This window comes from Haliotis cracherodii, unplaced genomic scaffold (genome assembly GCF_022045235.1).
Source record: "Haliotis cracherodii isolate W230 unplaced genomic scaffold, xgHalCrac1.p SCAF_6, whole genome shotgun sequence".
Classification (NCBI taxonomy): domain Eukaryota; kingdom Metazoa; phylum Mollusca; class Gastropoda; order Lepetellida; family Haliotidae; genus Haliotis; species Haliotis cracherodii.
The window spans coordinates 18216068-18230515 of NW_027266319.1; the positions used below are offsets into that span (position 1 = coordinate 18216068).

Genomic DNA, 14448 nt, shown 5'->3' on the forward strand with positions numbered 1-14448 from the left:
GAGTTGGGTTTAATGCCGCTTTTAACAGTATTCCAGTTATACCGCGGCGTGTCAGCTTAATGTGGGAGGAAAGCCCGAAGTGATGCAGGTCTCTGACATTTACCACTTCGGTGAAACCCACGAGCACAGGTATGGTGCTGACAAAACTCAAAACATAATCGGGGCGAACCGGGATTCGAACACACAATCATAGGTTTCTGGCGTGCCCAAGGGACACAACTCTGCACTGTGAATTGCGGCCCCTTAGATGACTGGGCCACCCATGCACCCCCTCCCGCTCCAGAATATCAAATGGTTGCTTCCTCATGCAAGGGACACTACAGCAATTTGCTGACATGGCAATTTAGCACAGGTGTCCTAATGTGTGCAAGCCAGGTATGGATCTGGAGATGGTGACAACATCAGGATGAAGCTCACAGGTCATTTCGTATCCCAGTAGTTCCATACCCATTACAAGCATCATTTCGTAAGGTGGTAGTTTTCTATCCCTAAGGTTGTTTCACACTTCAGGGTCATTTCGCATCCACTTACCTTCATACGACAATGTTATAAATGGATTTGACTCCATTTATTTAGAATAGGCCTTTCTTCAAGTACAAGATCTGACAGCACCCAACAATAAATGTTGGATTGTCACAGTTCTAGTTGAATATACCAAGTGGTTCACATAGTAGTAACATTAATCAGTCGAACTGCTAAAGATTATCCAAAATACATAGCTGTTGTGTCTCCATCTCATGCAGAGCTATAAGTCTAGATCTGGGCCTACATGCAAAACATTGATTGTAGCACTACAACTAATGTAAGTCTTTGTTAAACAATTGGAGTTATAATAGTCGTAGCATTGGGGTCGCTTAGTGCTGGTGAGCCCTGTACTGAAGACGGGTAGCAGAGTGTTGTGTCTCTTGCCTCTCTATCGCAAGGGTCAAGGATGCCCTCATGAACACAGAGCCAGGTTGTATTGCTTCTCTGTACATTTGTGACTACGAATTTGGTCAACAACTCACAAACCAATAATTATCTTAAAGTGTCATCACAGAACATAGGAGGGTCCTGTTAAGTTTGCTTGTTGTTTAACACTGCACTCAGCAATATTCCAGCTATATGACGGCGGTCTGTATATAATCAAGTCTTGAGCAAACAATCCAGTGATTGACATCATGAGCATCGATCCACACAATTGGGATACGATGACATGCATCAACCAAGTCAGTGAGGCTGACCACCCGATCCCCTTAGTCGCCTCTTACGACAAGCATAGTAAAAAAATGGTGAAGTGTTCTTCACTGAAAGATTTGATATCTACTTAAATTACAGCTAGGTCCTTTATATTTCTTGTCAAGAAATAGGTACAATAAATATCGTATTTCCCCCCGAGGTGCAATATAATTTTTTCTGCGCCGTTCTATACATTTCTAACACTGGGTGCACATTTGTGCATCATGTAAAACACTATTATCTTTACATTTTGTATATACACAGTATACTTTCATAGCACGACATAGGTATAAACCCTTGGAATCCAGTCTTTGAAAGGCATATAGAAGCGATACACATTAGGAAGAGAATCAGTGTTAGAAATTGGCACTAGTCCTGTAGCCCTTGCCAAACTGACCAAAAGTTAAGGTAAATTTTTCCATTTTTAAGGGTTTTGCTACATGTTATCATTATAAGGACAAGTGAACTAAAACTGTTAGTTTCTACCGCTGAGAATTTATGGATGTCTAGGAATCAAGTCAAGTTTAAGCTCATCTTGATTTGGGTTGCACTAATTATCAGGTGACTATTGGCACGCTATTGGACTCAAACAAATGATGCCTCCCGCCCCCCTCCCCCCAAAAGGTCTAAATCTGATCACATCTACTTCAGTTACTGCATTGAAACTATTCTTCTGACCGTATTCAGTGAGCACTGGCCAAACTGTCCCAAAGGACAGACTGTGTAAAAAACAAATATACTTGTAGTCTAAATCAATCATTATTTGTTCAAGCTGTCATCTGAGACAATATTGTTACATGACAACAGTGTACAGATTCAACTATTGTATTTAAAACTCTATTGATCTCAAATGAGCCCACATTCTACAGCTTTATAAAAATACAACTTTAAGTACAGTAAACAGGACAATAAATACATCACTCACTTAAACACAACTTCAATATGTATACCCAAATATACATGTCATTTACCAAATAGATATATTCAAATAAACTACAGCTGAGAACAAAGTTTCATTGTCAAGACATTAATGTCCCAATGGAGAAAGGTTGAAATCATTAACAACGTCCAAACATCACTGTTGAAGTATTTCAAGTACACATGCTTTCAATGTTTCCATTAAGATAGACAGAATATCTTGTAATACTGTTCCTTGCATTAAATATTGTAGGAAATTTAGGCCATTAGTTACCTTCAGAAGATTTTAAATACAACATAAGCGAATGTCAGAGCCTCTAGATTAGTTCTTCATTTCAGCTGGGCAGTAAGGTTATGACCACGCCCTGGACTGAATACTTCATTATATCGGATTACTTGCTCCATCAATCTTCCTTTCATCAGGACTGAAATACATTCCATACAATATTGCTACACCGCTGTCATGTTGATATCCAATGGTTAAATAAGGGGGAATAGTAGTTGTGACACAGATGGGTATTGCTCAAGGAAAATAATGTGCCAAGCTGACTAACATGTTCACTACTGAATGAGATCTATAAGCTTCGTAAACCTAATGACCTGGGCCCCGTTCCTCAAAGTGATCTTAGAGCTAAAGGTGATCGTAAGTCCCATACTTTAACATAGGTTTACGATCATCGTAGTGCTAAGATCGCTTTGTGGAACGGGCCCCAGATGAGCATGATGAATGAATGAATGAATGAATGAATGAATGTTATTTTACTCCAGTCAATGTTTCGTATAATACCACGGCTTAATGTAAAACCCTGTGTCTGGGTAAGCAGACTGTGCTTGTGGAACAGAATACAATCCATCCCATCTGGGTAATGACACTCTATCAACCAGTGCCATGTTCCAAAAAGCGATCTTAGCGCTAAGATCATAACTCCTATAGTTTAACATAGACTCATGACAGTCGTAGCGCTAGCATCACTTTGTGGAACAGGAGCCAGGTGTCACACTGTCACAACCAAAACTTCATTTCAGTCTGCTCGTAGAACTAGAATGGGTCCCACTCCCACCTTGGGTCCTACTCTAACATTGGGTCCTTCTCTGACCTTGAATCAAGTATGGAATGAGTAAGTGAGTGAATGCTGCTTACGCCACAGTCCGAAATATTGAGACTGGCATGGCAGCTTGGAAGCAAGTTAAGTACCAGGTGTACGTGCAGTAATATTACTAACAATCCACAGTGTCGGGGAATGAGGTCATGCTGCCAGCTCGTCAGAGCCATTCTAACATGAGTGAGTGAGTTTGGTTTAGTGTCGCACTATATCAGTTATTTCGCAGCAGAAAGCCCGAAGTGATGCAGGTCTTAAGATCTTTACAACTTTCGCAAAACTCACAGATATGGTGCTGAGAAACCTAGAAACCTAAAAAAAAACAACCAGGATTCAAAACCAATAAAGGTTTCTAGTGATTTGCAATGCCTGACTGGCCACCTGTCCCCCCTCACACCCAATCCCCAACCCACACCCTACACACACTCATTTTGTGACTTTTGTCAAAGGAGGAGTGGGTACTTGATGTGAAAGGGACACAACTCTGCAGAGCAAATTGTGGCACCTTAGACGATAGATCCCCTGGAAAACCCAGAAATGACCCAGGTCAAACATGTATACGAGTATGGTGAAACCCATGTGCACAGATGCAGTGCCGAATCCTGCAAGCTTTGGAGCGTTATTCTGCACTTGAGGACCACGTACACCATGTGATTGGACTGGGCGACTACAAGGATGATTATCTCAGATGATAAACCATATATGGGTGAGGAGGTGGTTTTCTAAAGGGTAAATGAAATGAATGGTTATATATTTCAAAAATATTACACACAAGCCGCAGACTAGAGCATATGTTCAATGTACAGTGACCACATCATGTGCAATATAAGAATCTTACAATCAGGAATTATGCAATCAATAGAACACTGTATGATAATCAGTAAACATGAACACATTTCACTGGATCCAAATAAGCAGATATTGAGGAAATTATTAATTAACCAAAACTTTCTATGGCTATGGCTATGGCCACAGACTAAGTCACTTAGATCAGGATGATATGTAATCATGGTAACAAACTCAAACAAAAACAAGCTAACAGCACTTAGCAAGACAGCGTAACAATGCTTTCTATAACAAGGAAACAATTAGCATGATGACAAATGTGAATATGTACAGACTAGGCTAAATATCAACTGAACTAGATCATGACACTCGAAGATGGCTGTCAACACAGGTCATGACACATGAGGTGCTGACACCAGGAGGTGGACGTCCACACAAGGCCTCACATGCAACTGAAGGTATGTGTCTGAATACCGTCAATGACACACAGTCACATTATTTGCAAGGATTCTTGAAGGGAGACCACTAGTCAACTATCACAGTGCTGGCAAACAAGCCCCTACATTGACTGAGCAGTCGGCATTTGGAATACTAACTCAAATATTTTATCATGCAAACATGGCCAATGGCCTCAAAGATCGACTAATGTATTCACGGGTTACATCAACAGACTGTGCAGGATGCATATGGAGTGCAAGTGTAGAGGAGCATTTATCAGTAGTTTGTCTGAATATATAAAGCTAACATCCATCTAGAATCTGGAATCACAGAAACTTGTGGAGATCTGACGAAAACAAAGCAGCTCTGTCAAAGCTTGAGTCTAGTGTGAGTATCGAACCAGTTATTTGTTCTCCCGCGTATGTCGTGCAATGTTCCGTGAAGACTTGTGTGGTTTGTCCTGTTTAGTGTTCACAGGGGACTTCTTTTTGTAGAATCTCTCAAAAATACTGAGTAGCTGCGTCTCGACGTCTCCCAGGTACGGCCTCTTGGAGGAGTCCCGCTCCCAGCAATGCTGCATCAGGTTGGCACACTCCTCATCAAACGTTGCCAGCTTCTCGGGACGCAGGCCTGTAATACAGATCACATCACAGGATCAAAGGTGTCTTAATCTAAGGGAGATAACCTTGCAAATCAAAGCAAATGAGAGTTTTTAATATTCAGAGCATCAAGGATGGGAAACCAGGGAGAGGTAAGGTGAAATGGGGTCTATAGTGTCATAGAAGATTATTATACATACATAGAGTGAGTGTGTATGGTTTTACATTGCTTTTAGCAGTATTCCAGCAACATACAGAGTGACGTGTATGCACGTGTGTGTGTCAAGACCAATGCCAGTTTTATAGTAATAGCCCATTGAGCATGTTGAGATACCATGCAGCAGTTTAACATGGATCCCATACCTACCAGTTGTATTTTACATCAGAAAATTTCTTCACAGAATTTCTTTGATTATCAGTGAATCACACGTACTTATAACTTATATTAGTAATAATAATAATAATAATAATAATAATAATTACAATAATAATAATAATAATCCATTTTTATGGCGCTGTATGCTCTAAGTGCTTTGACATGGCCCTTATAACTTGCATACCTTTCTTGACGGACTGCCAGAGATGGTCTTTATTTGCACATTGCTCAAAGGCTGAGGGTAGTCTCACGTGACCTGCACAGATGTACCAGAACAGGATACCGAAGGCATAAACATCTACGCTGTTGTCATAGCGGCCAGTGAATAGTTCCGGCGCCATGTGTATAGGTGTGCCGACAATACTGCCGCTCATCATAGCTTCTGGTTTACAGAACCCAAGATCCGTGATCTTCCCCCGATTGTCACGGTCAAGCTGGGGAGGTAAAGATCAATGATTTGTTTGTATGTTTGCTGTTTAATGCCGCACTGAGAAGTAAATAATCGAGTCTGCACCAGACAATCCAGTGATTAACATCATCAGCATCAATCTACGCAAATGGGACACGATAATATGTGTCAATCGGGTCAATGAGCCTGACCCCCAAATCCTGTTAGTTGCGTCTTATGACAAGCAGGGTTGCTGAAGATCATTTTTAACCCTGGATCTTCACGGTCATGATAAGTGTATAAATTCAAGTTGGTCAGTGGGGTATTGACTAGCTATACTTATGTATTGTAACTGTGGAATGACAGTTTATGATGTCAATGGCTGACACGGATACTATGCTAGAATACTGGTAGACATAATAAAATGAACAAAAGTTTAACAAGCATGGTAAAATAGTATCAAAATAAATTAACAATTGTTCCAAGTAGTCAGAAATGTACAACAATAAATATGCCTTCAGTCTTTTATCTAAGCAGAATTTCTGGTCTTTCATTTGAAAACCACTTTGAACAGCATTAAATTAATATCACAGTGTGCCAGCTTAATCACCTTAATGTTGAAGGAAAACCAAAAGTGTCAGAGATGCTAAAACCTTGAAACCCTGTGAAACATTAATTGCTGGATAGGCATTTCTTAGAAGTTGATGGATGACAAAGTAGACAAACATTTTATAGATAACAACTTACAGTCTGATAAAGCAGATGTTATCCATACTTATCTACTTTGCCTGTAAAACATGCTGACAACAATCATAGCCAGCAATAATCTGGGATTTAAACACAAGTTGAGGTGATCCGACGGGATGCAATGCTGCATGGGAATTTGTGGCAAGTTCACAGGACCACACATACTCTTCTACATCATACTTTTGATCAAACATTTGATGCATACACTTGACACGAGTGAGAGTGTAAGTAAGAATGCTGCAGTTTGTGATATTCCCACATTATTCCCATCCTATCAACAGTCCAGCCACCTGGACAACCAGTGTCTGGCCATCCTATCAACAGTCCAGCCACCTGGACAATCAGAGTCTGGCCATCCAGTCAATAGTCCAGCCACCTGGACAATCAGACTCTGACCATCCTATCAACAGTCCAGCCACCTGGACAATCAGAGTTTGACCATTCTATCAACAGTTCAGCCACCTGGACAATCAGAGTCTGGCCATCCTATCAACAGTCCAGCCACCTGGACAATCAGACTCTGACCATCCTATCAACAGTCCAGCCACCTGGACAATCAGAGTTTGACCATTCTATCAACAGTTCAGCCACCTGGACAATCAGAGTTTGACCATTCAATCCCCATTGTAGTCAGCTCTTACGACAAGCACAATGTATTCTGACCCCGAATCTCACCAGGGTACAGTCACATAAAGATATGGATATAGTAGTCATGTATGTATACACGAGGCACAAGGACCAAGCTAAAGCTTCCTGTATACTCACGAGCACATTCTTGAGTTTGATATCCCTATGAACCAGCCCCTGGCTATGAAGGAAGCGGATTCCCTCCACGACATCAATGGCTATCTGTAATCTGGAGGAAAAAAACATTCCACAATACACATAGATTGTGTAGAGATCTCACTTACATGTATCTTAGGACATTCCATTACTGGTCACGCCAAAACAACTTTCCACAAACTTTGACCGACCAATGAAATGACCGACAAGAAGTTGGAATTAGCCAATCAGAAAGAAGCTTTCTCAAACTTTACGGCACTAGTTTCAAACCACCTGCTGATTCAGTCCAACCCCTGCTTGATGGCGGTGTAGAGATCTCAATGACCCCTATTACACACCACACACACCTGCTGATCCTGTCCAACCCCTGCTTGATGGCGGTGTAGAGATCTCAAAGACCCCTATTACACACTACACACACCTGCTGATCCTGTCCAACCCCTGCTTGATGGCGGTGTAGAGATCTCAAAGACCCCTATTACACACTACACACACCTGCTGATCCAGTCCAGGCCTTGCTTGATGGCGGTGTAGAGATCCCGCTGGAGTCTGTCCATGACAAGCAGCACAGCAGGCGACATTCCTCCACCGTACATGTAGTCAATCACAGAGCCATGTAGGGACACAATCCGGTCATGTTCTGGAATATTTCTGAAAACAAAACCAGACTTTTGACATTATCTGTGCAGTAACTGACTACAAAAGCTTCATGTTTGCATAAAAACAGTCCAAATGGAGGGTTCATGTATGACAGTGAGTGATCACATATTCGATGACAACTGATATTCATTTTTTGATTTTGGGTACATTGGTAGCCCTGTTGTCTAAGGCACTGCAAATCACTTGGACACACCAGAAAGCTATGAACGTAGGTTAAAGTTCTGGTTCATCCTGATTATGTTTCTAGGTCTTTCAGCACCATGCCCGTGCTCGTGGGGTTCACCGAAGTGGTGAACGTCTGAGACCTGCATCACTTCAGGCTTTCCTCCCACATTAAGCTGACACTATGTGATTCGACTGAAATAACGAAAAAAGCGGCGTAAAACCAAACTAACTCACTCATTTATTTTTTTATTACCTATGTTTATACAGACGTTCTTACTTTGTGTAGAAGAATTCCAAGGCAAGATCATTCCAGTGCTTGTCATCAGGGGGGACAACTGACTTGATGGCACAAGGGGAGTGTCCTGACCACGAGTCACATGCGTACACGACGCCATATTGGCCACGCCCAACCTCTCGTCCCATCTGAGGCATACCTGCACATAAAGAACACAAGGATGACTTTCACGTGATGACTGAAAAGCCTTACAGGAATAATGGAAACATGACAATAACTGACAAGTGAAGATGTTGATTATTGTTCTTTTTTTATCCTAATTATCAGTTTCTACAAGAAGCAGCTCACCATCTTACATGCTTCATACAACACAACACCCTTAACTCACCATACAACACAACATCCTTGTCTCACCATACAGCAGAACATCCCTGACTCCCCATACAGCACAACATCCTTGACTCACCATATAGCACAACATCCTTGACGCAACACAACATCCCTGACTCACCATAGAGCACAACATCCTTGAGCGAGGTGCTCTCCAGTGCAAGTTTGGCCACCTTGGGAGCGTGAACCTTCCTCAGCTTCAACCTCTGCTCCTCTATCTTGTCCAGACGGCCGGTGTGCTTTGTCTCCAGTTGTTTCAAAGCTGATAGAAACGCCTCATGCGATTTGTTCAAGCGGTCCTTTATCTGGGAGGAAATACTCTTGGCTAACCTGAAATACATTTAATCATCTTAAGAAACATATAGAATGACAGAGAACATGAGGGTAAACTCTGCACTTAAGGCAATGCCCCAGCATGTCCAGGATATAGAGGCAAACAGTCAATTTCACTTACGGTACCCACAAATGGTGCCTAATAAACAAGTCCTGTGCCTCACTGAGATTAAACACTCAACATGTCACACAATGAACCCTCACCTGTCATACAACTAACCCACACCTGTCACACAATCACCTCTCACTGTCACACAATCAACTCTCACAGTCACACAATCAACTCTCACTGTCACACAATCAACTCTCACAGTCACACAATCAACCCTTGCCTGTCACACAATTAACTCTCACTGTCACACAATCAACTCTCACTGTCACACAATCAACCCTTGCATGTCACACAATCAACTCTCACTGTCACACAATCAACTCTTGCCTGTCACACAATCAACTATCACTGTCACACAATCAACCCTTGCCTGTCACACAATCAACTCTCACTGTCACACAATCAACTCTCACTGTCACACAATCAACTCTCACTGTCACACAATCAACTCTCACAGTCACACCAGCAACCCTTGCCTGTCACACAATCAACTCTCACTGTCACACAATCAACCCTTGCCTGTCACACAATCAACTCTCACTGTCACACAATCAACACTCACTGTCACACAATCAACTCTCACAGTCACACAATCAACCCTTGCCTGTCACACAATCAACTCTCACTGTCACACAATCAACTCTCACTGTCACACAATCAACTCTCACTGTCACACAATCAACCCTTGCCTGTCACACAATCAACTCTCACTGTCACACAATCAACCCTTGCCTGTCACACAATCAACTCTCACTGTCACACAATCAACTCTCACTGTCACACAATCAACTCTCACTGTCACACAATCAACTCTCACAGTCACACCAGCAACCCTTGCCTGTCACACAATCAACTCTCACTGTCACACAATCAACCCTTGCCTGTCACACAATCAACTCTCACTGTCACACAATCAACACTCACTGTCACACAATCAACTCTTGCCTGTCACACAATCAACTCTCACTGTCACACAATCAACCCTTGCCTGTCACACAATCAACTCTCACTGTCACACAATCAACTCTCACTGTCACACAATCAACTCTCACTGTCACACAATCAACTCTCACTGTCACACAATCAACCCTTGCCTGTCACACAATCAACCCTTGCCTGTCACACAATCAACTCTCACTGTCACACAATCAACCCTTGCATGTCACACAATCAACTCTCACTGTCACACAATCAACTCTCACTGTCACACAATCAACCCTTGCCTGTCACACAATCAACCCTTGCCTGTCACACAATCAACTCTCACTGTCACACAATCAACTCTCACTGTCACACAATCAACTCTCACTGTCACACAATCAACTCTCACTGTCACACAATCAACCCTTGCCTGTCACACAATCAACTCTCACTGTCACACAATCAACTCTCACTGTCACACAATCAACTCTCACCTGGCCTCACTGAGACTCCCAAGCATGTCTGCGGCTACCTTCTTCTTCCAATCCACATCTATCTTGGGCGGTGTCTTCCACGGCATTGACTGAACCATCTGTGGCCAACCAAAACAGTATAATCATCAACATGTTTGGAACATCCTATTGTAACTCTCAGATATGAAAGACTGGCGTAGTGTACGAACCATGTATAGTATGTCATATCTTTTTCACTGAAGACTGACTCTTTTCAGTTTGTACTCTTGCCTGATACAATACACCAGTATTTTCCAAATGAGTTGAGTAAAGTTGTGTTTAACGCCACTTTTAACAGTATTCCAGTCATATCACGGCGTGTCAGCTTAAGCCTGAAGTTATGCAGGTCTGAGACGTTTACCACTTTGGTGAAACCCACGAGCACGGGTATGGTGCTGACAAACCTTGAAACATAATCGGGGCGAACCGGGATTCGAAACCAAAATCAAAGGTTTCTAGCATGTCCAAGGGACGCAACCCTGCACAGCGAATTGCGGCACCTTAGACGACTGAGCAACCCGTGCCCCCTATTTTCCAAATGTACTGTGATGCAAATTCATTAAAATTTCAAATCGTATTATACCGGTAATACCGCACACCTCTATTGGTACCTAACTGGTCATGGTTAAATTGACGACTTCACACAGGGACCAACCTAGCAGAAACGTTCCCAAGATATTGTTTCTAAAATATTTAAGGTCAAGAAACTATGCCTCCCACATGATTTTGTATTATCATGATCACGTTCACTCGAGCCAGTGCTCATGGTAAGATGACACGAAGGGAAACAAGTCACCGAGCCTGACCTCCGATCACAACAAGCACAGGCTGCTGGGGACATATTCTTATCCTGAATCCCCAGGGACGCAGGACATGATGTAGACAAACTCTTTCCCCTACCTGCTTCATCCTCTCCAGCAACACCTTGATGAGGGATGAACTGGACCTCACGGTAATCTCCACCTGATACGCTGCATTCAGAATCTGACAACAGAACAACATAATCCACCTTTACATAATCCATCTAGTTATAATCCATCTTGACATAATCCATCTGGTTATGATCCATCTTGGCATAATCCATCTGGTTATGATCCATCTTGGCATAATCCATCTTGACATAATTCATCTTGACATAATCCATCTAGTTATAATCCATCTTGACATAATCCATCTGGTTATAATCCATCTTGGCATAATCCATCTTGACATAATCCATCAATTCAAAGCCAGTTAATGAGTTGGGATCCAAAGGTACTAGGGGTGGGGTTTGTCTTACCCCTGCACAATGCAGCTTCAGGTATTATGCCAATTAGTTAAAGCTCATAAACAGGGTAAATCTAGAATTCAACTCAGATTTAACAGAAGTGGTGGCAGGTTTGAACTCCAGTAGCCTTTGTACCACTGGGGACTTGCACTGACTTCAGACAATACAAGCGGTGTGAAATGGGGTTTAACGTCGCGTCCAAGGTTATTGCACTTATATAGCGATGTGCATGCACATGTGTGTGTGTGGCTGCTTGTACTAGTCTGGACTGTTGCCGATTTATAGTGCTAGCTCACTGAAATACCATGCCGCAGTTGAACATGAATAGTGAGTTAGTATGGTATTACGCTGCCTTTAGCAATATTCAAGCAATATCACGTCGGGGGACACCAGATATGGGCTTCAAACATTGTACCCATGTGGGAAATCGAACCCAGGTCTTCAGCATGACGAGCTACCCCACCCCTCTTTGAACATGAATACCCCACTCAGACACAGTATACTGACTCTGAGCTGACCAGTCCTTGTTTCAGCCCCTTAATGCCGAGTGCCAGACAGGGTAACAACAAGTACCTTCTTTAAGTCTTTTGGTATGACACAGCCGGGGTTCGAACCCCGGACCTTCCACTCTCCGGGCAGACTTTCTACCACTAGACCACGGAGGCGGTCGACAATATATCGATTTCATGTGTTACCTGCAGCAGCCATAAATACTAAATTAACATGCAACCTGTCATTATAATCTACATGGTTGAACCAGTGCAAACTAATATTTATGTCTACCATGGTCTACATGATTGTAAAAAAAGAAATGTGTCTGACTAACCCTTCCTTTCCCACACCCCAGCAAACACACTTAATACCTCTAAAGTTTATGTACCATCACTAATGCTTAGGGTATGTGTGATTTGTTAAGTTTTCCTGGGCATGACATCCTCCAACTGTGCTTAACATCATTCAAGCTTATATAAGTTTAATCTTATAATGTTTTTTTATGAAGCATCATTTATACATGTAAAATTGTGACCCAGGCATCAGAGATCTGAGATTATATTTATTTAGACTAGTTTATGCATTTGTGTTTTAACTTTCATAAATTTAGGTTTTCTATCAACATGCATCTGGTGCAAGTAAATTCAAGTTCCTTAAATCTGCCCTGTTGTGTGAGGCAACAGTGTTTCTGGTGCAGCACAGTCTTTACAGTGTTGACAGTTTATCTGTTGGACATAGCCCTTCTTGCAGTACTGACAATATATCTGTTGGACATAGCCCTTCTAAAATACAGTACTGACAGTGTATCTGTTGGACATAGCCCTTCTAAAATACAGTACTGACAGTATATCTGTTGGACATAGCTCATCTAAAATACAGTACTGACAGTATATCTGTTGGACATAGCCCTTCTAAAATACAGTACTGACAGTATATCTGTTGGACATAGCCCATCTAAAATACAGTACTGACAGTATATCTGTTGGACATAGCCCATCTAAAATACAGTACTGACAGTATATCTGTTGGATATAGCCCTTCTAAAATACAGTACTGACAGTATATCTGTTGGACATAGCTACTTACAATACTGACAGTATATCTGTGGACATAGCTACTTACAATAATGACAGTATATCTGGTGGACATAGCTACTTACAATACTGACAGTATATCTGGTGGACATAGCTACTTACAATACTAACAGTATATCTGGTGGACATAGCTACTTACAATACTAACAGTATATCTGGTGGCCATAGCTACTTACAATACTGACAGTATATCTGTTGGATATAGCAACTTACAATAATGACAGTATATCTGGTGGACATAGCTACTTACAATACTGACAGTATATCTGGTGGACATAGCTACTTACAATACTGACAGTATATCTGTTGGACATAGCTACTTACAATACTGACAGTATCTCTGGTGGACATAGCTACTTACAATACTGACATTATATCTGGTGGACATAGCTACTTACAATACTGACAGTATATCTGGTGGACATAGATACTTACAATACTGACAGTATATCTGGTGGACATAGCTACTTACAATACTGACAGTATATCTGGTGGACATAGCTACTTACAATACTGACAGTATATCTGTGGACACAGCTACTTACAATACTGGCAGTATATCTGGTGGACATAGCTACTTACAATACTGACAGTATATCTGGTGGACATAGCTACTTACAATACTGACAGTATATCTGGTGGACATAGCTACTTACAATACTGACAGTATATCTGGTGGACATAGCAACTTACAAAACTGACAGTATATCTGTGGACATAGCTACTTACAATACTGATAGTTATCTGTGGACATAGCTACTTACTATACTGACAGTATATCTGGTGGACATAGCAACTTACAATACTGACAGTATATCTGGTGGACACAGCTACTTACAATACTGACAGTATATCTGTGGGCATAGCTACTTACAATACTAACAGTATATCTGTGGGCATAGCTACTTACAATA

At 41.7% G+C, this 14448-nt stretch overlaps 1 protein-coding gene across 1 annotated transcript in view; it reads right to left on the reverse strand.

The window, feature by feature from the left end:
* Positions 1–3152: 3152 nt before the first annotated feature.
* The window catches only part of LOC139444811 (dual serine/threonine and tyrosine protein kinase-like), a 45116-nt gene continuing 33820 nt past the window's right edge, over positions 3153–14448 (reverse strand). The window contains exons 6-13 of the mRNA XM_071225775.1: positions 11582–11665; positions 10664–10761; positions 8925–9133; positions 8456–8612; positions 7849–8004; positions 7336–7426; positions 5620–5869; positions 3153–5090 (exon numbers count right to left, since the gene is read on the reverse strand). Coding sequence (XP_071081876.1) covers positions 4864–5090; positions 5620–5869; positions 7336–7426; positions 7849–8004; positions 8456–8612; positions 8925–9133; positions 10664–10761; positions 11582–11665 — 1272 coding nt within the window. The 3' untranslated portion in view covers positions 3153–4863. The remainder of the gene's footprint in view (positions 5091–5619; positions 5870–7335; positions 7427–7848; positions 8005–8455; positions 8613–8924; positions 9134–10663; positions 10762–11581; positions 11666–14448) is intronic.